The 20,537-nt window shown below is 50.8% G+C and overlaps 1 protein-coding gene across 6 annotated transcripts; it reads left to right on the plus strand.

Annotated features, from left to right (window-relative positions):
• Positions 1-5,926: 5,926 nt before the first annotated feature.
• Plpp7 (phospholipid phosphatase 7 (inactive)) lies at positions 5,927-20,219 on the plus strand. 6 transcript variants are annotated; one of them, XM_087651316.1, is made up of 3 exons: positions 5,927-6,016; positions 6,120-6,661; positions 18,948-20,219. In XM_087651316.1, the coding sequence occupies exons 2-3, from the start codon at positions 6,211-6,213 to the stop codon at positions 19,310-19,312; spliced, it is 816 nt and encodes a 271-aa protein (XP_087507442.1). In that variant the 5' UTR covers positions 5,927-6,016; positions 6,120-6,210; the 3' UTR covers positions 19,313-20,219.
• The last annotated feature ends 318 nt before the right edge of the window (positions 20,220-20,537 follow it).

Below are 20,537 nucleotides of genomic sequence, written 5' to 3' on the forward strand. Positions count from 1 at the left end.
TCACCTCCCTGCCAGAGTAAGCAATAAAAGCTACAACAAAGATTCTCAGACAAGCAAGGCTGCAAAGAAGACTCTGAGACCAGACCAGCTACCTGGAAGAGATTTAGATCGACTGAGTCACTTGGAAAGGACACTCTTCAATCTGTTGAATTGCCTGCAGGCACCCCAGTTTGCCATCTTTTGTGATATTCCTTGTTCATGTTCCTGTAGATAGCCCCAGTAAAACTCATAGCTCACTAAGTTGGATTGGTAGTATCTGTACTTTGGTCTGCCGTGGGTTCCCTGTCTAGGGAAATACTTGTGTGTGTTGTACCTCCCCAGGAAAAGCATTGCTATACAACACCCAAGGCCTGGATCAGAACCTTAGTACCTGGGTCAGACACACTTAGCTCCCACCCCAGGTCTCCACAAGCAAGGCTTGGGGACGTGCCAGGAGGCGATGCCTCAGGGGAGCCAGGACATCTGTGGGGATAGGACTGTGGCATATTCCTCTTGTACTCTCTGCAGATCCTTGCACACAGTAGGACTCAGAATGTGACATGTGAAACCACACAGGCAGGAGACATCGATGCTATAGGGGGCATGTAGCCAGAAACACTTCTCTTGAGCCAAGAGTGTGTGAGACTAGAGGAGTCCTAGCTCTGCGCCTGGGACTTGTGGAGTTTGTATACAGCAACAGCCTAGGTTAGCCCACCAAAGCCTGCAGGAATGGCACGCCAATATCCTGTTTTGCTTACATCTGTTTATAGTCTGTTCTGGAATGCAGGGATGTGTATGCTCACCCCACGATAGCTTTTTTTTTTTTTTTTTTTGGTTCTTTTTTTTGGAGCTGGGGACCGAACCCAGGGCCTTGCGCTTCCTAGGTAAGCGCTCTACCACTGAGCTAAATCCCCAGCCCCCCCACGATAGTTTTGAATGCAATAGCTACTAAATAAAAGCAAGAAAGGTGGAAAGGTTTTGATATAAGGGATGACCCCTCTATGTGGCAAAATGTCGGACACTTACTGAGAGAGAATAGGGGCCTGAGAGAGTGCTCAGTGGTTAGAGTGCTCGCTGCGCTTCCAGAAGATCCAGCTTCGACTTCTGGCACACACGTAACTGCTCACGAGCTCCTGTATCTCCAGTTCCAGGGGACCTGATGCCCTCTTCTGGCCTCTGCATACGTGGTGCACATAAAAAAAAAAACACGCAGACAAAACACACACACACACACACACACACACACACTAAACAAACAAGCAAATAAGAATGAAGGAATGAAGCTGATTGTTGTGGAAAAGTGGTCAAATCTATCTTATTAAGTGTAAAAGATGTCAAATTCTAAAAGGCTGTAAAAGCTGATCATATCTCAAATGTGTATTTATATACGAATAGATATGATAAGCCCAGATTTCATTTGTTTTTTTTTTAATTTTTTTAGATCTATTTATTACATACACAGTATTCTGCATATATATAACCAGAATAGGGCATCAGATCCCATTACAGATGGCTGTAAGCCACCATGTGGTTGCTGGGAATCGAACTCAGGACCTCTGGAAGAGCAGCCAGTGCTCTTAACCGCTGAGCCATCTCTCCAGCCCTTCATTTGTCTTTTATTGTCTGATTATTAGAAATAACTGGTTGATATGCCATGCTGCAATAATAAGACAAGGATCTCCCTTTAAGATGACACCTGGTTAGTGTATTTGTTTTCAAGTGATGGAATTGTAACTGTCATCTGTAATAAGTTTGTTGCAGTAAAGGCTGACCTTTTGACTGACAGTGGTAGCATACATCTTTGATCCCAGCACTTGGGAGGCAGAGAATTCTCTGTGAATTTGAGGCCAGCCTGGTCAAGACAGCCAGAGCCGCACAGAGAAACCCTGTCTCTAAAAACAAACAAACAAACCAAAGTTATTGGCGATATTTTATTGTCTCTTATCTAGCTCTTCATTTCAAGGATCTGTGTCCTGGCTCTTCAGCTAAATGGCCAGAAGAGATCAATAAAAGCATTGTCTGAATAACTGATAGAATGCCAAAACTCTTGAGAAATTGGATTGTGTGGTCTGGTAGGTGCTGGCAAGAGTTTATGGAGTGGAAGTAACCAGAGATCTCCCAGAAGACTGAGGAGTAGCAGGTCCTGGTCACAGGTAAAGAGCAGAGCCCCTTGTGTTGAGTGAGCCTTTTCAGAGTCCTGGGCAGATAAAAAGGTTTGCATATGGTCATTGGCTAAGCCAGGGATTGAACCTGAGGCAGTTACTCTCCACAGTCTGTTTTTTTTTTTTCTTTTCTTTTTTTTTTCGGAGCTGGGGACTGAACCCAGGGCCTTGCGCTTGTTAGACAAGTGCTCTACCACTGAGCTAAATCCCCAACCCCTCCACAGTCTGTTTTAACCACTGACAGGCTCTGGAGCTAAATTGGACCCCATGGCCTCTGCAGAACTTAACTGGGCTCTCCAGCCAGAATAAAGTGCTGACACAGGCCTGGGTATTATTAGTCCTAGCTGCCTGGGCTCCTTATCCCCTGCTGAAGCCAACCCAGGTCATGGCCCCACCCTGAAGGGTAAGGTGACTCTCCTGGCAGAGAATTGATCAAACATTTCCAGGACCCCGTGGACTGAAGAATCAGAACCCAAAGGCTCCAGTGTCCCCACACTGGACTGCTTAGCGGTCTGGGTCTGCTTCGTTTCAGTTCCCGACTGGATACCTTCACCTATCTGAGCCTCAGTTTCTGTATACTGACCGAAGGCTACACATTCGCACTCTCCCTGAGGACATAGAGCCCACCTGTGCAATGTACATTATTTTGGTACATTGTGAACATTTTCACATGTTCCAGTTCCCTAAAAATGGCATTGGAAGGAGGATGCCTCCCCTCTCTTTCAGACCAAAGTATGTTTGTTTCAAAATTTTCTGCAAACCCCTTGTCTGGTGGTGGGTGATGGTTTCCTGACTCTGTACCAGGAGAGGAAGGAAACAGCAAAACAGGTGAATAGAAACAGTGCTAAGCAGGGCAGCACGCGCATTTAATCCCTGACCTCAGGAAGCTAGGCTGACGGATCTCTGCTAGTTCAAGACCAGCATGGTCCACATAGTGAGAACCCTGTCTCAAACGGAAATTAAATCATGTCCTTCAGAACAGCAGAGTGTGAACTATTACCAAGAGATGTTACCAGTATTTACCCAGTGATGTAAAGGTGCCTGTAGTGGGAGAGAAAAGTCACCCACAGAGAGGAAGTTCAATGGGGAGCTCCAGTTGCCTGTCTTAGCTTCCCTCACTGGTTTCTACTAGACATCCTAAGTGATGATGTCGCCTCTGGTGTTATTTGTTTTTTTACTTGGAAGCCTCACTCACTCCAGGGGTCACTCTTGTCTACCCAGAACCCACTCTCCCAGGAACATCGGCTGACTGCCTCGAAGGGGCTTCCTCAGCCAATTTCGGATGGATGTTTCAGCACCTAATATGACAATGTTTGTCATCTGTCTACTTCTCTATCTGCCTATCAATCCATCCATCCATCCATCCATCCATCCATCCATCCATCCATCCATCCATCCATCTGTCTATCTGCCTATCTATTTGTCTATCTGGCTGGCTACCTACCTACATGCCTGACTTCTGCCTGCCTGCCTATCCATCTGTCTTTCTGGCTGGCTATCTGCCTTTTTATCTATCTGTCTGTCCATTCATCTGTCTATCTGCCTACCTAACTGCCTATCTATTCATTCATCCATCAATCTATCTGCCTGTCTATCTGCTTATCTGTCTCTCTGTCTATCGGCCTGCCTGCCTGCCTGCCTATCTATCTATCTATCTATCTATCTATCTATCTATCTATCTATCTTGCATTTTTATCACTGTGATAAAACACCATGACCAAGGCAACTTACAGAAGAGTTTGCTTGGGCTTACAGCTCCCCGGGGTCAGTGTCCATGATGGCAGAGCAAAGGCTTGGTGGCAGCAGTGGGAAGACGAAGGCTCATTCATATCTTGAAACACAAAAAGACAGTGGACTCAAGATAACACGAGTCTTTAAACTCCAATAAGGCCACCTAAGCATCCTTAACAGTGCCACTAACTGGGCACCAGGTACTCAGATGTCTGAGACTTTGAGGGACACCTCATTCAAGCCTCTCCCTCTCTTTCTCTGCAATTTACTATTTATTCTTTTTCTTTGGCTTGGTTATTACTTAATAAACTCCTTTATTCACAACCAAAAGTGTGTCTATTACTGTTCGTTCTCCAGACCAGACAGAAGAACTTGTCTAAAGTCCAGAACGAGGCAGCTCTTGCCGTGTTGCCACACCCAGGAGGGAAGTTATGGTGTGGCCTGGCTCTCCCGCCCCATGCTTGGTCTGCACTGAACACTAGAAGAGGAGGGATAGGGTGGTCCCTGCCTAGTCTATCCCAGTATGCAACTGGGATTTGCAAGGAATCCCACACCGAGGGCCCTTGGATACTGGCCTCACCTCAGCAAAGAATGGGACAAAGTCAGGCCATGGGCTGGGTCCTTCTGAAGGAAAGAGGACGTTGTTCCATTTCATGTGGAGTCCCAAGGTAAACGGAACAATTACTTGGCATTTTACGAACTTCTATCTGAGCGCTTTCTGCAACTGTGAGAAGTGGGCACTATGATGCTGTGTTACCCATAGAAACACTAGGGCTCAGGAAAGAGGCAGGCTGAGCAAGGCCTTCCAGCTGATATGAGCTGATGTGAGAACCCCTGACTCTGGAGCCTGTAGGCTGCTCGGATGAGGCCATAGACAACAGAACCTGAGTTTGCTTCTTGTCCTTAGGATGCTCTGGGTGGACCTGGTCTTTGTGCATAGGCTCTGGGTCTTGGGCTGAGCAGAGCAGACAGACAAATCATAATCCCGATGTGATGAGACCTTGGCAGTCACTTCTCACTTTCCAGCCAACCGCTCTGAGCACCAACAGCCTCGGGCCAGGCAGCCTAACTCTGTGTGCACTAGAGTTCCAGATGCTGCCCAGGGAGCTGCGGGAGGCCTCCCTCAAGCCTCACATGCTCAGCAGGGCCTCTCTGGCTGCCCTCTGGGGCCCTCTGAGATACATCCTCTTCTCTCCTTTTCCATGTACCAGCAACCGATGCTTCAAACTTTCTACAGGAAGTTTCTCCAAAGCTTCTCACGTGTGTGTGCTTCCTCCATGAGCCAAGCCATCCAGGTGGATCCTGCAGGGCCTCTACACAGTTGGGGTCATGTATGTGTCAGTTGCTTCATATGTAGGGAAACTTGGTCTTCATGACAGTTGGGGACAGGACAACATCACTCTGTAGTGTGACTAACTCCTGCCACAGATCCAGGAGCTCCATGGCTACATATGGGTACTTATGTCTTACGCTGCCTGGCCCTAAGCTGTTGATGCTCAGGGGGGTTGGCTGGCGAGTGAGAAGCCTTCGCTTAGTTCAAGTACCAGGGACAACCTCCAAGAGACAGATCTCTTTCCAGTTAATCGCCCATTTGTCTAACAGAAGGTCAGTTTCGCACGTGGCCATTCAAATGCACCACGGTTCACAATAGCAACTCAACACTACATTTTTTTTAAAAAGGAGAAGGAAGAAGAGGAGGAGGAGGAAGAGGAGAAGGAAGAGGAGGAGACAGAGACAGACAATTGGTCCTGAAAACTTAATGGTCTCACTAAGGGGATAGGGGAATAGTTGACCTGGCCCTAGAGACCCAACACGGGGTGCATCAAAAACTCCCTACAGTCCCTGGGACTAAGGTACCCACTACCCAGCGAGGGGAACAGGAGGGCCTGGCTACGAAGGATCTGCCCTGGTCAAAGTGCAACTGGAATAAGCAGGTTTTAATTTAGGGTCCATCTCTGTCAGGGCCAGAGACCAGAGAGGGAAGCAAAGGCTGAATCAAAAACAATGGACTACATTTCCCAGAGTTCTTCAGAGCCCAAGGACCAGCCATTGGCAGATTTAAATAGCCCAGGACCGAGGCAGCCAGGCCTCAGCTGTGGACTCCTCCGCCTCTCCGTGGCTCTATTGGCGCTGGCCCCTTAAGGGTGGGCTCTATTGGCTGCCCAGCTGGCATTGACGTCCCCCTCGGAGCCGGGTGGCAGCTGGAGGTAAATAGCCATGTGCAATTCTCCTCTCTATATTTAACAGCTGCTACAGAGAAGGTGGCGACTCCTGTCTTCTGGGAGAAGGCCCTTGGAACTGGGCTGGGACTGGCCTTCTCGTAGTGAGCGAGGTCACCATGCCAGCTTCCCAGAGCCGGGCCCGTGCCAGGGATCGCAACAATGTCCTCAACCGAGCTGAGTTCCTGTCCCTGAACCAGCCCCCCAAGGGGACCCAGGAGCCCAGAAGCTCAGGTAGGAAGGCCTCGGGGCCCTCAACACAGCCCCCACCCTCCAGCGACGGGGCCCGGGAGCGTCGCCAGTCACAGCAGCTGCCCGAGGAGGACTGCATGCAGCTGAACCCCTCATTCAAGGGCATCGCCTTCAACTCCCTGCTGGCTATTGACATCTGCATGTCCAAGCGACTGGGGGTATGTGCGGGCCGGGCTGCATCCTGGGCCAGTGCCCGCTCCATGGTCAAGCTCATTGGCATTACGAGCCATGGCATTCCTTGGATCGGGGGCACCATCCTCTGCCTGGTGAGAAGCAGCACCCTGGCCGGCCAAGAGGTGCTCATGAACCTGCTGCTAGGTGAGTGTGCCCGCTGACCACCTGTCACCCGGCCTGCCGGGCCTTTTGGGAGCCGGCCCAACCCCTTCCAGGATCAGCAGGCTCTCTGAGAAACCAAGGAACTCATGTAATGAGGCTAGGCAGAAAGGGTGCCCCAGAAACAGGCACCTCTCTAGTCGGGGAAGGCAAGGGCCCCCCCGCAAGTTGGAGGGGTGGGGGACTGGAGCACACAGAGGCCAGCAGGCACCTCCGGAGACCAATTCTCTGTCCAGGGCTGCTGGCCAGAGGCAGAGTACAGAGAGGCCAAGGGGTGAACTTGGGGGCTCTGCTGAGTGACCTAGTGTGATGTCTTGGTCAGGTCATCATTCCTAACCTGTTACAGACAGTACTGAGCTGACCCCAAATTGTCCCCCTCCTTCATGCTCAGTTAGAGACCCTACAAATTACCCAGGATTCTTCTAGAGTCTAAAGATTCAAAGGACCCACCTAAGGGTTCTCGTTACCCACTCAGAACCACTTGGAGCATTTGTCCGCTCCTCCCCATGGGTCTCTGGAGAAAGGAGTCTGGTTGTTACTTTCCTTTGCCAAAGTCACTGCCACTAGCTCTCCAGGATTGCACCGCTGTGTGCCAGTTGCCATGTGGTACCCATGTGGAGGGCAAGCCATCCCTTCTTCCTGAAGATGGTTTCCAGCTCCTACCCCACTCATCCTCCAGGCACCTCCTGGTCCCTAGGATCCTCAGGGAGCCTTTGCTCATCTCTGGGAAACACAGGCAAAGCCAGCTCTTCCGGTTCTAGAACCCAAGCCACCAACTTTACGTTACTGTTTTCTCCCAGCTCGTCCCATGACACTCCCATCTGACAGATGAGAAAACTGAGGTCTCAGGAAATCAACCAGCCTGGCCAACCTCGGGGCCTGGAGTTTCTAACAACCCAGACTGTCATACAAACCACGGCCTTCCAGGGCCCAATTCAGGGCTGTGGGGGGAGGGAGAGTCCGGGAGAGAACAGGTGGCCAAGGTGCTGGACTAGAAACTTCTAGAACAGAACCTGTCTGGTTATGTGAAGTTTTCCCTATGCCCAAGATAGATTCACTGAGGACTGACACTCAGGAAGCCTATGTGAGGAGTCAGGTTCCCTCATGCAGGAGGATGGGGCAGGAAAGTATTGCCCCCAACCTTATCTGCCCCTTCCTGCCGTCTCCCCGTGCTAATGTTGGCAACTGTGCACTGAGCATTTACTAGGAGCCATGAAGTCCTGTGTAACCAGCACCACAGCACGCCCCCCACCCACCCTACCGGGCCATACAGAGAGGGAGGCTGGGTTAGTTACTTAACACAGACTATTTGGTAGCTCTAGGGCCACGGTGCCTCCATGGAGTGTGGTGTCCAGCACTTTAGCTTAGTAGGAGAAGAATGTGACAAAAAAACATGGCCTGGGGCTCGGGCCTAGCTTTTTATGTAGCATACACAAAGTCACGGGTCCCATGCTCAGCACATCACACTGCTGTGATGACTTGTGCCCAAATCCTAGCACTCAGGGGATAGAGGTAAGAAGATCAAATGTTCAAAGCCACCCTTGGTGTCTTAGTTAGGGTTTTACTGCTGTGAACAGATACCATGACCAAAGCAACTCTTACAAGGACAGCATTTAATTGGAGGTGGCTTACAGGTTCAGAGGTTCAGTCCATTATCATTAAGCAGGAGCATGACAGCGTCCAGGCAGGCATGGTGCTGGAGCGGCTGAGAGTTCTACATTTTCATCTGAAGGTAGCTAAGAGAAGACTGGCTTCCAGGCAGCTAGGATGAGAGTCTATAGGCCCACAGTAACACGCCTACTCCAACAGGGCCACACTTCCTAATAGTGCCACTCCCTGGGCCTCTCATATACAAACCATTACAGTTGGCTACATAGTTTGAGGCTAACCTGAGCTACATTAGAAACTCCTCAAAATAACAATAGTCTGGGCATAGGGACACATACATTTTTTTGGGGGGGGGTTGGTTGGTTTTAGTTTTGTTTTGTTTGAGACAAAGTTTCGCTATGTAGCTTTTACTGTCCTGGAATTCCCTCTATAGACCAGGCTGGGCTCCCGCTCCGGCTCACACAGAGATCTGCTGCCTCTGCCTTTTGAATGCTGGGATGAAAATCTTGGGTCACAGCCAGGTGTGGTGGCGCTCACACCTTGAATCCCAGCACTTGGGAGGCAGAGACAGGCAGATCTCTGTGAGTTTCAGGCCAGCCTGGTTTACAGAGTGAAATCCTGCCTCAAAAAATCAAAACCAACAAAGTGGCGAGGTAGGTCTCGGCCTCACAATCCAAGCCTCATATGCTAGAAGGGACCCCAGTCAGCTCCTCCATCCAGGGACAGCCATCATCCACTGAGCAACATGCCTGTCCCTTACCTAGCTTTCTGATGCCCTGGGGTGCTGTTAGCCTTGGTCTCTGACCCTTACTCACTGCGAAGACTTGATTTAGTCAGTTCCCACCTCTGAAGCAATAGGTCTGTGGTGGAGATTTGAACGGATCTGATGAAGCCCAATGGCTTACGTCACGTTTGCAAGAACTGCAGGGCCTGGAGGCGTCTGTCCAGCCCAGCCCTCTCTCAGAGCAAAGGACTGAAAGTCAAGGTCTCATGCCTACAGTCAGGATCCTGAGGAGCAGAATGGAACTGATAGAAAATGAGAGTTGAGCCTCAGAAGGCTGACAGTCCCCAGAGCTATATGCTCCCTGCCTTCTGCCTTAGACCCCAGAGAACCTAGCCAGAGCAATTTTAGCAGCTGAGGAAAGCTTAGAATCAATTAGACCTGGGCACATACCCCAGGGCCTGCTGTGGCCACAGGCAAATGCCTTCACCTCTTGGAGCCTCAGCTTCCTCATCTGTCAAATGGGTTGTTAGGGCACTTGAAGGAGGTATCTTAACATAGAGGGTTTGGCATGTGCCAAGTCTGGGAGCACTTAGGTGGCCATGGCTATCACAATGGTAGCTTTGTCACCATCACCAGGCCCACCTCCCACCCAGTCCCATCTGTGTCCTAGATGCTAGGGGAGTGACCCCAACACCTTTGCTAAGCACCTAACCAGGCTGGATGACCCTGTAGGGGGCCAGGTAATGGGTGACTAGGCCCATACCTGCTCACCGTGTGTCTGTCCTTGAGAGCCTGTCCCAGGTGGAAAGTGACTCATGCCCTGTTACCATGATCCAAATCCTTATTTTTATTTATTTATTTTTATTTTATGTGCATTGGTATTTTGCCTGTGTGCATTTCTGTGTAAAGGCATCAGATCCCTTGGAACTGATTTACAGACAGTTGTGAGCTGCCACGTGGGTGCTGGGAATTGAACCCAGGTCCTCTGGAAGAGCAGCCAGTGCTTTTAAAGTCTGTTGGTGAGACTGTCCTGACTATGAACATGACATTGTGTGTGCAGGTGTCTTAGTCACTGCCCTATTGCTGTGAGGAGACCGTGACCACAGCAGCTCTTATAAAGGTAAAACATTAATCGGGGCTGGCTTGCAGTGTCAGGTTTACTCCGTTATCTTCATGGCGGGAAGCATGGGTACACACAGACAGGGGGTTCTGGATCCCCAGGCAGCAGGAAGAGAGACTCTGGGCTTGGCTTGGGCTTTTTAAATCTCAAAGCCCACCCCAGTGACACACTTCCTCCAACAAGGCCACACCTCCTAATCCTTTCAAATAGTGCCCCTCCCTGAGCATTCAAGTGTGGGATGATGTCACAGGTGAGGCAGGTACAAAATGGAAGGAGGCCTGTCATTGGATGAGAAGGAAGGATGGGCGGGAGAGAAGTGTGAAGGAGGAGGAGGAGGAGATGAGAACAGAAAGGAAGAGAAGAGACAGAGGAGAGGGTGAGAAGCCATGGCAGGTGATGTTAAGATTCTGCTCTGTGTATTTACAGGTTGTTATTAATGTTCTCAAAGGAACTGGGCTTTGTATGTTTAAGTGGGCAATTATATCTTATCAATTGGATCTAAAAAATACTTTTTTTATTTTTATATTTTACAACAACATTTGTAAAAAAAAAAAAAAGTATTTGACCATATGGGGGCTGTGCTTATGAAAGCCACCACTCGGGTGCATCTGCATGTGCAGAGCTCAGAGGACAACCTCCAATGCAGTTTCTCAGGGGTCACCTCTCCTCTTCCTCCTCATTCTATCCATTTATGTACTTATCTATTTATTCCCAAGATGGGGTTTCTCTATGCATCCCTGGCTGTCCTAGAACTCACTCTGTAGACCAGGCTGGCCTCCAACTCAGAGATCTACCTGCTTCTGCCTCCGACATGCTGGGATTAAAGGTGTGCACCATCATGGCCTGTCCCTTCCTTATTCTTTAAAACAGTCTCCCTAGCCTAAATCTCCCAGGTAGGCTAGTGCGATCACTCCCACTAGTGAGCTCTGTGTTCCACCCGTCTCGGCCACTGCGGTGCTGAGGTTACAAGAGCTCACCTGGCTTTACACGGCTACTGAAGCTCACACTCAGGCCCTCCAGCTCTCAGGAGGCAGAGGTGGGCAGATCTCTGTGCAAGGCTAGCCTGGTCTACAGATTGAGTTACAAGACAACCAGGATTACAGAGAAAACCCTGTCTCAAAAAACAAACAAACAAACAAACAAACAAAAAAGTGTGTGTGTGTGTATAGAATTACATTTATTTATTTATTTTATTTGCATGTGTGAGATCATTTTGGTATGTTGTGGATGTACAATTCTACGCCTGAAGCGCATCTTCATCGCTGTGAAATTGTCAGTGTCATCTACCCACCTGACCTTTTCACTTGCCCCAGCTCCATCTCCATTACATACAGCTCTGTACCCATCCCCCAACCCTAGCCCTTGGCAGCAGCCATCTCTTCCCTGCCTAAGAGTGGCTTCCTGTGCCTGGATTTCCATGGCATTTGTCCTTCTGTAGCCAACTCATTTCACTTAGCTTATAAGTCCTCAGGGTTTGTTCAGATATACCAATGTGTCAACCTCCTCTGTCTTTTAAAGATTTATTTATTTATTATATATAAGTAGACTCTAGCTGTCTTCAGACACACCAGAAGAGGGCATGAATCCCATTACAAATGGTTGTGAGCCACCATGTGGTTGCTGGGAATTGAACTCAGGACCGCTGGAAGAGCAGTCGGTGCTCTTAATCACTGAGCCCTCTCTCTAGCCCTCCTCTGTCTTTTTTTTTTTTTTCTTTTTTCTTTTTTTCGGAGCTGGGGACCGAACCCAGGGCCTTGTGCTTGCTAGACAAGTGTTCTACCACTGAGCTAGATCCCCAACCCACCCCCCTCTGTCTTTTAAAAATTTTTCCTTGGCATTTATTTGAGGGGGTGGGGTATGTGCCATGGTATGTATGTGGTGGTCAGAGGATAACCTGTGGTATCACGGGTCCTGGGAATCAAACTCAGGACATCAGGTTTGGTGCCTTTAACCACTGAGCAATCTCTGCAGCCTGACTTTTGTCCTTTTCCCAGCTGGATAGTATTAGGCTGTGCAAATGGAGCCCGTTGAGTTTATATATTATCCAGTGGTCCACGTCTCCACTCCTAGGTGCTGTAAACAGGGGCCTGTACATCTCAGGCCCCACTCCTGGCTCTTTTGGCTGCTTGGAAGGAGATGCTGGGTCACCGAGGAACTGTGTTTACGGGCGGGAATAACTTCGTGTTTTTCACTGTGATTGAACATGAACACCTTCCCCTGCCCTCACACGAACATTCCAGTCTCTCCATTCCCTAACAACAACAACAACAACAACTCCTCCTCCCCCTCATCCTCCTCCTCCCCCCCCCCCTCCTCCTCCCCCTTCCCCCCTCCTCTTCCTCTTCCTCTTCTTGTTATTATCAACCGTCATCGTTGTTGTTGTTATCCTTTTGTCTTGTTTTGTTTTGTTCGAGGCTAGCATACAAATGAGTTTCACCATGACCAGCACTTACTATTTGTTGGGTTGTTTTTATTTCATGTTATTTATTTGGAACTTTTGAAACAGGATCTTACATTGCCTGGAGTGGCCTCAAACTCACTGTGTAGCTGGGTCCCAAGTACCGGGAGGATTACAGTCACGTGCCTCCTCGACCCACCCTTGTTTGTTTGTTCGAGACAGAATCACATACGATCGTCCAGGCTGGCTGAAGCTCACCATCCTTCCCTTCCAAATGTGCGTGTTTGCAGGTGTGCGTGCATGGGTGCGTGGCTGTGTGTGGAGGCCTCTCTGGAATCAGCCGCTCTGCATCCCGTTGTTTTGAAATCGGCGTCATTGGTCATCGATTTAGTTAGCCTGGCAGGCCCCTGAGCTCCCAGGATCCACCTGTCTCCATCCCTGTTGCCAGGTTACAGACGCATGCTGCCACACCTGGTTTGTATGGGTGTGCTGGAGACTAAACTCAGACCCTGAGCATGCATGGCAGGTCCTTCACCATCCGAGCCATCCCTGAAGCCCCCGGAGGGAACTTTTACAAGATGGAAATAAATAGGAGATAAATAGGAGTAAGCGGAAATCTGAGAGTGATCCTGAGCTACAGTGATTAGCTCTTGAAGCAGCGTTAGTCTGAGATGAGCAGGACACGTGAAAGAAGTGCTTTGGTAAGGCTATGGTGGTCTCGATCCCACCTTGTGTTCCACATAACATAGGTCAGTAAGAAAGTGGCCCTGTCCTTTAGTTCCTCCCCAGGAGGCAGCATTCCTCTAGCTCTCTCCCTGCACATATCAACAGACAGTCTCTGTCGTGTTTGATTAGTGTGGCCTCTGCTCTCAGGAGCCTGCTCTGCTATTCGGTCCGTATTTGAACGCACTCCTCCCCCACCCCACACACACCTCATGTTCTTTTATACTGAGAACAGAGGATGAAGCCTCTTCAGCCTTGAGCTTCCCACTCAGGCAACTCTGCAGAAGAGACGTCTGTCGCCTCTCCTGCCCACCAGCTCTTGCTCTTGGGGACAACTTAAGAGACAACCTCTCAAGAGACTATGTGCCTTGCCTGATTGAAGGCTATTTAGACTGATCTCAAATCCTCAGTTGGGTACACTTCTGCCTCCAAAGGTGGGATCCCAGTTTATATCATGTGACACTATGTGACACCCAGACTTCTGGGGGTCTTTGGCTGTCCCAAGTCTAGGTCAGAATTCTGACATGTGATAGAAAGGAATTCACTGTACAGGGCAAGGCGGGTTGGCCCAGAGCACTCACACAGTCAGTAGGTTCATTCTGGGACCTGCTCCCAGTAGCACAAGCCACTCAGTTGAGCTGGTACCCTGGAGCTTTGTGCCCAGGGTTCTGATGGTCTCCCGGGAGCCAGCTTCCTGTGTGAATTCCTCAGGTGAGAAAGCAGAGACTCTGGGATGTTCACGGTGAAGAGCCGTTTGAGTCAGGAGGGTGGAAGACAAACCAGGACCCACCCACCCAACAGCAAACTGGCATGGCATAGGGGTGGAGGGAACTCACCAGAGATAGGAGAGCCGCTAACTGTGTGCACGCCCACAGCCACCGACACACATGCACATGCTCCTCGAGACAACGGAGCAGGGAACTCAAAGCCAAAAGGCCAGGTCCATCCCAGCCTCCCACTGTGTCCCACTCACCCAACCTGTTTGCTTCCTAAATCCTCCCCCCAGGGAGATCACGTCCTTTTAGAATGTTGCTTTGACTTTTTAAAGATAACTTTTTTGCAAATGTGGTAATATATATCATAAAAATGTCATTTGAACCTTTCGAAGTACACTGTTCATTGGCATTCAACACTACTGTGCAGGGACAGATGTCGCCACAGTATATCCCCAGAAGTTCATCCTCTTACAAAATTGGAAGTCTGCCCCATGAAACCCTGGCTTTTCACGCAGTAGCTCCCACCCCCATACACCCAACTCTGTTTCTGTGTCTGTGAACTCAGCTGCTCCAGGTCCCCCGTACAAGGGATTCTGTGGTATTTCCTATCTTGTAAAAATAACTAGGGATAGGGCAGGGTCTCCTGTAGCCCAGGCTGGCCTTAAACTCACACTATGTAGCCAGACATGACCTTGAACTCCTAATCCTTCTGCCTCCATTTCCTGAGTGGAAGATTACTGCAGTGCACCACCGCACCTGTTTTATGCACAGTGCCGGGGACTGAACTGAGGGCCCCATGTGTGCCAGGCAGGCATTCCACTAATCTACACCCCCAGCCAAAAATATCCATAATACCATGTATACAAATTACATGCTCATGCGGGAGGGGGGGTTCAGAGAGTTTATAAAATCCACCATCCATCGTCCCCACCTCCCACCTGCCCACACTACCCCTGCCCAGCAAGAAGCCCTGACATCAGGCAGGCTAGCACCTCACAGGCCGGTCTGTCCAGACACAGCCGTCCATCACTCGTGTAATGGTAACTGTAAATCCTGTCTTGCAGTTGGTCTTTTCCCTTAGCGTACCCGCCCCACACCTCTCCCTTGGTGGCTATAAATACACGGCAGCCTTGTCATCTGCGGTGGCTGCTGGGCACTCATTGTCTAGACTCGGCCATGCATGGTGTATTGTATCTGTCTGGCCTTGAAGGGCACTGGGTCACTGTATGGCTTTCAGGGTTCTGAGTCACACTGCAGTAGGCATCCTTAAGCAGGAGTCAGGTGCGCACCCCATCTCTTCTCAAGGAGGCAGCCCTAAGCAGTCAGAAGCTTGGGAAGCAGAGGGGTATGATGGTCTAAGCAAGATACCTACAGAAACAGATCTAGGGGCTTTAGGGTGTTGTAGCTTTAGGGTGTTGGCTTCCCCTTCCCAGAGCCAGAATGGGCAGCAGAGGTCACATGAGCAAGGCACTTTAACCCACGAGCATGTTCCTGTCAGTCAAGGACCTATCTCTGCTCCTTGCTGGCCAACACCCCCACCCCCACTCACATCCTTGTGTCACTGTCCTAGTCCTGCAGAGGAGTGAGCTGCAGGGTTCTGAGTCACACTGCAATGGGCTTCCTTAACCAGGACTCAGATACACACCCGGGGGGCCGCCTTCAAGGCAGTAACAGCCCAAGTCCTAAAGGGCCTGTGGGAGGCCCCAATTACCTCCCTGATTCACACACACAGCTATCAGCAGGCCTGGCTCTGCCTTGCTCTAGGGTTTGTACCTCTCTAGTTTCCTGGCCACCACAGGCCAGAAGGCTGCTGAGCTGGAGAGATAAGATAGGCCCTCGTCACCCCTAAAGTCAGCAGGGAGGTCTCAGGGACAACAGTGCTCCTGCCCAGAATACTTGGACACCCACTGCCGATTCCCTCTGGGAAAGGTGCTGTGGGTGAACACCGTAGGCTCAGAGGATGTGAGAGGCAGCAGAGCCCTTCTCTGGTCCCTGGTCCTCCCATTCTCACTGCCTGAGGTTGCCAGCCCCAAAACAGCCTCCATGTTGCTCCCTATGACATGAACTGGATGGGAGCTGCGAGGAGATTGGCTCTCAGAGTCCACGTCGTCTGCCCATGACAACTCGGAATCTGGTCTCTTATCCTGGATTCTATGTGCTCCGCCACTGTCCTGCTGGACCTCCCTGCGTGGGGGCCCAGGGAGTAAACTGACCTTTCCAAGCCCCACACAAATCAAAGGTAGACAGCTTTCTGCAGCTCTCCCGAGCCTCCTCCCAACTGGGAGGTACCTTACCCAACTCTGATCTGAGTAAGGTGTAGGTTAGCAAACCCAAGGCTTGCTGAACTCTCAGGGCCTGGAGGGGTGGCAACCCCTGTTTCTATTTCTGGCTCCAGAGTATGGGACAATGACAACCAACAGTCAGGGCTGTCCAACTGGAGGAAGATGGCAGGGTTGTCCTATCCTGTGTCCACAGTCCTTTCACAGCCCCGCAGACAGCTGCATCTACCGAGGTGCTTGCCCACAGACTGTAATAACACTGCTCTGTGCAACCATTTGGTGACTGTCTCTGCCTTGGCCATTAGGAGCCTGGCCAGCCTGCTTGGCCCTGGCTCTGACACACACCTGTCCATCTCCAGAACCAACTATACCCATGAATTTGGGTGTAGCGGCCAATAGCTGTAACAATATGAGGCAAGGTCCCATCTTGTAGCTCAGGCTGGCCTCAATCTATACAGTGCTAAGACATGTATTACTACATCTGGCCCATCATCAAATACCACATGCCCCTCATGCTGGGGATGGGAGCCAGGTTCCTGTACATGACAAACCCATTCTCTACCACTGAACTGCTCTGGCCTTTCCCATCGCCATGAAAGTAATGGCTAAAAGCCCAGGCACTGGCGTACACCGAGGGGTTTTGGAGTCAGGATCCTGGCAGTGTATCCTCCAGTAATGATCACTACTGTACCCAACCCTCTGATGGGCCAAGCTTTTGGGGGAGGGGTTTCCCTGCTTTGCACAGAGTGCTGTAGGTCCTAGGATTTCCTAAGTCCCTTGCCCATGGCCACTAGTCACCTTTGCAGGCACATACTGTCCTTCCTGAGAGAGATCATATCTATGATCTGTACCTCACAGGTGGGAACAGCTAGGTGACTTATCCTGAGTCATGCAGTCACAGTGACTATACCACACTGCCGGTCTGTCTGAAGCTGTCTAACACCAGCCTTGGCCCCAGAGCAGAAAGGTGTGAGATCCAGGCTTCCCTGTGGCTAGGGAGGGGTTGCCTTGCCCAACACTGGCAGCTTGGAAGCCACTCTGACTAGCCATTGGAACTGAGCCCTGGCATAGTGCCATCCTCTGATGGCCCAAACAGGCAGAGCAGCCCACCAAGGCCACACAGTGGGGTAGTGGCTGAGATGGAGCCTCAGGCATCCCCCAAACTTCAAAACTGAGAAAAGAGCCCAACCTGGGAGCCAGTGATTTAACTAACATTTGGAGACTGCCACCCTGTGTGTGGTCAAGTGACAAGCCTCTGGGCAAGACAGGCTCATCCTCACCCTCATGAGAAGTAGCCACTAAACAAGAGTACACAGAGCCCAGGTCCAACCTGTCTGTGAGGAGAGGGTGAGCCTCTGGAGGCCTGAAGAGGACAGTGGAGAAAAGGTGGTGGGTTGGGAAAGAGCAGAGCATTCCAGAAAGAAGGAGAAACCAATGAGAATACCCTGAGGCCTTGTCTTCTGGGGTGCAGAGGGTGCTATGTGTAGCCTGGCAGCTTCGGAGGGCAGTTTAGTGGTTCCTCAAATTACCTCACAGAGGAGCCAGGTGTGTGACACATGCCTATAATCCCAGCACTGGGTGGGCAGAGGCAGGATCTCTGTGGGTTCAGAGCGAGCCTGCTCTACTGTGTGCACAACACTATGACTGCACAAATGCCACTGGCTTCTGTGTTCACACACTGTGGAGTGCGTGTTGTATGAATTACATCTCAGCATTATAAAAATCATTGTGCTCTAGGAACACGGGAAACCTTCACTGACATACTTTGAAAAGAATTCTGTAGCCCGGGGCCCCATATCTCAGCCCTGAAACCCTACAGGTACCCATAGCCATGACACCTGTCACTAGGGAACAGATAAGAGTGAAATAAATATGTCAGAGGTCGAGGATGAACTGCAGAGATAGCTCAGTGGGTAAGAGCACTTGTTACACAAGCATGAAGACTTAAGTTCAAATCCCCAGCACCACATAAGATGGTCATGTCCATGTACACATGCCTGTAGTTCAAGCGCTGTATAGGGTGGAGACAGGAAGATTTGTAGGTTTGCGGGCTGTCAGCCAAGCCGCAGGTTCAGCGAGAGACCCTGTCTCAAAAAAATAAGACGGAGAACAACCAAAGAAGGTATTCGCTGTTAACTGCTGACCTCTGCATGCAAACACACACACACACACACACACACACACACACACACACACACACACACACGACGAAAAGTGGGGGAGGATGAAGAAAAAAATGTTTAATATGCCGGGTGGTGAGAAAATGGAACCAGGACGAAGGTTACCTTATCGGAAGCTTCTACAAACAGGTTCCAGGGGTGGCATCTCTGTTGAAGGAAGTGGGTACCCCACACAAGGGAAATTCCAAGTAGTCCTGGGGTGGGAATGTGCTGTGAGGTCACTGAGGCCAAGAAAAATGAATGGAGGAGGAGTGCTAGGGACTGGAGCCTGGTCAGCCAATGGGAAGAGGACGGATAGCAGGAGCCTGGTCAGCCAATGGGAGGAGGACGGATAGAGACTGGAGCGTGGTCAGCCAATGGGAGAAAGAGGGATAGGGACCGAGCCTGGTGTGGGAGGAGGGTTAGGAACCGAACCTAGTCAGCCAATGGGAGGAAGAGGGCTAGGCAAACTTGGTCAGCCTGTGGGAAGAGGAGGGATAGGGACCGATGGCACTGACACAGCAGGCCTCTGCTCCGTCCACAGCCCTGCTCTTGGACATCATGACAGTGGCTGGAGTACAGAAGCTCATCAAGCGCCGCGGCCCGTATGAGACTAGCCCTGGGCTCCTGGACTACCTCACCATGGACATCTACGCCTTTCCTGCTGGCCACGCCAGCCGTGCCGCCATGGTGTCCAAGTTCTTCCTGAGCCACTTGGTGCTGGCGGTGCCGCTACGAGTGCTGCTGGTGCTCTGGGCCTTCTGCGTGGGTTTGTCTCGGGTGATGATCGGACGCCACCACATTACAGACGTCATCTCTGGCTTCATCATCGGCTACTTCCAGTTCCGCCTGGTGGAGCTCGTGTGGATGTCCTCCAACACCTGCCAGATGCTCATCTCTGCCTGGTGAGCCGCCACCCACCACCCACCTGGGCTCTGGGCAGAGCTGGCCCCAGAGAAGTGGCTAGCGGTGGGTCAGTGGGGACAGACTGACTCAACTTCTCCAACCTGGCCAGAGGCTGGTTTGTTAGTACTGTGGGGGCTTTCGTTTTCTTCACTGGACTCTGTGCATCCTCGGAGGTAGCCGGAATGGCTCACATGGATGCTTAGCCTCCATTCCTTGTCTGAAGGCAACAGACAAGAACAAGATGGCCGTAGGAGGGGCAGAGTCTTGTCCCCTCGTCACCATGACTGTGGTAGCTGTACTGTGCCACCACACCATGGCACAAAGTTCAGGGAAGAACGCCCACCACTCATCCAACACAGGAGCCGATCTATCAGTGGTCACAGACAATTTAGGGTAGCACGCTCCCAATGGTGCCTGGAGGTCCCAGCCTTCAAGATACTTCTTGGGAAAAGGCTTTTGTGATCCAGTGCATTTTGGGAAGTCCTGCACACTGGCCCCACAGTGGATGTTCACAAGTGCAGAGTATTTAGAAAGGCACTGGTATGTCCTATAGAAAACCCAGCCATTGAAGTCTTGTTTAGCTCAGCATTTCCGAAATGTATTTGACCACAGGAGCCTTGTCTTCAGAAATAGCTTCTAACCTACCAGGAACCTATTGAATCTGGGAAACTGGTGCCCAGGGGCCAGAGGACCTGGGATGTGAGCTCGCCTTTCCCAACACCCAGCCCTGAGGCCTGGGGAAAGCAGGTGCCCACAGCAAGACCTGGAGGAGGTTCCTGCCATGGTCTCTGGGCACTGAAGCTGCTTTGGCCCCCAGGGGCCGGACTCTGTGTGACCTAATAGGTCGTTTCCAAGTCAGACACTTAGGGATGCGCATTTCATGTGACAATACAGTGATATGCAAATGTAACTTTGTCCTGTGTGGTTCTTAATGTGCCAGGGCACAGGGATGGTCCGTGGTGGGAAGACAGAGCCATTTGTCAGAGGGAAAAGAGGGAAAGGTCCCAAAAAAAGGGAACCCTGACCTGCTCCTGGACTCTTCTGCTGCTTGGTGTCTCCTGGAGGCCACAGATTAGGGCTTGGTCCACTTGGCACTGCCCTTTTGTCCAAGTCTGGGTTGGGGAATTTCTTCAGTTATAGAGAAGTCTGAGGCCCTCTCCCTCCAGCCTCAAGTCCTCCCAGGGCTTCTCCCTCAATCTAAAAGGCTAGACTCCTGTCTCCTGGGAGT

Source organism: Rattus norvegicus, chromosome 3, assembly GCF_021556685.1.
Source record: "Rattus norvegicus strain SHRSP/BbbUtx chromosome 3, alternate assembly SHRSP_T2T, whole genome shotgun sequence".
In the NCBI taxonomy this organism is placed as follows: Eukaryota; Metazoa; Chordata; class Mammalia; order Rodentia; family Muridae; genus Rattus; species Rattus norvegicus.

Coding starts and splice junctions, on each gene's coding strand:
- Plpp7 (XM_087651316.1), top strand. CDS start 6,211: ATGCCAGCTTCCCAGAGCCGGGCCCGTGCCAGGGATCGCAACAATGTC. Junction 6,662..18,947: donor GCTCATGAACCTGCTGCTAG/GTGAGTGTGCCC, acceptor CTCCGTCCACAG/CCCTGCTCTTGGACATCATG.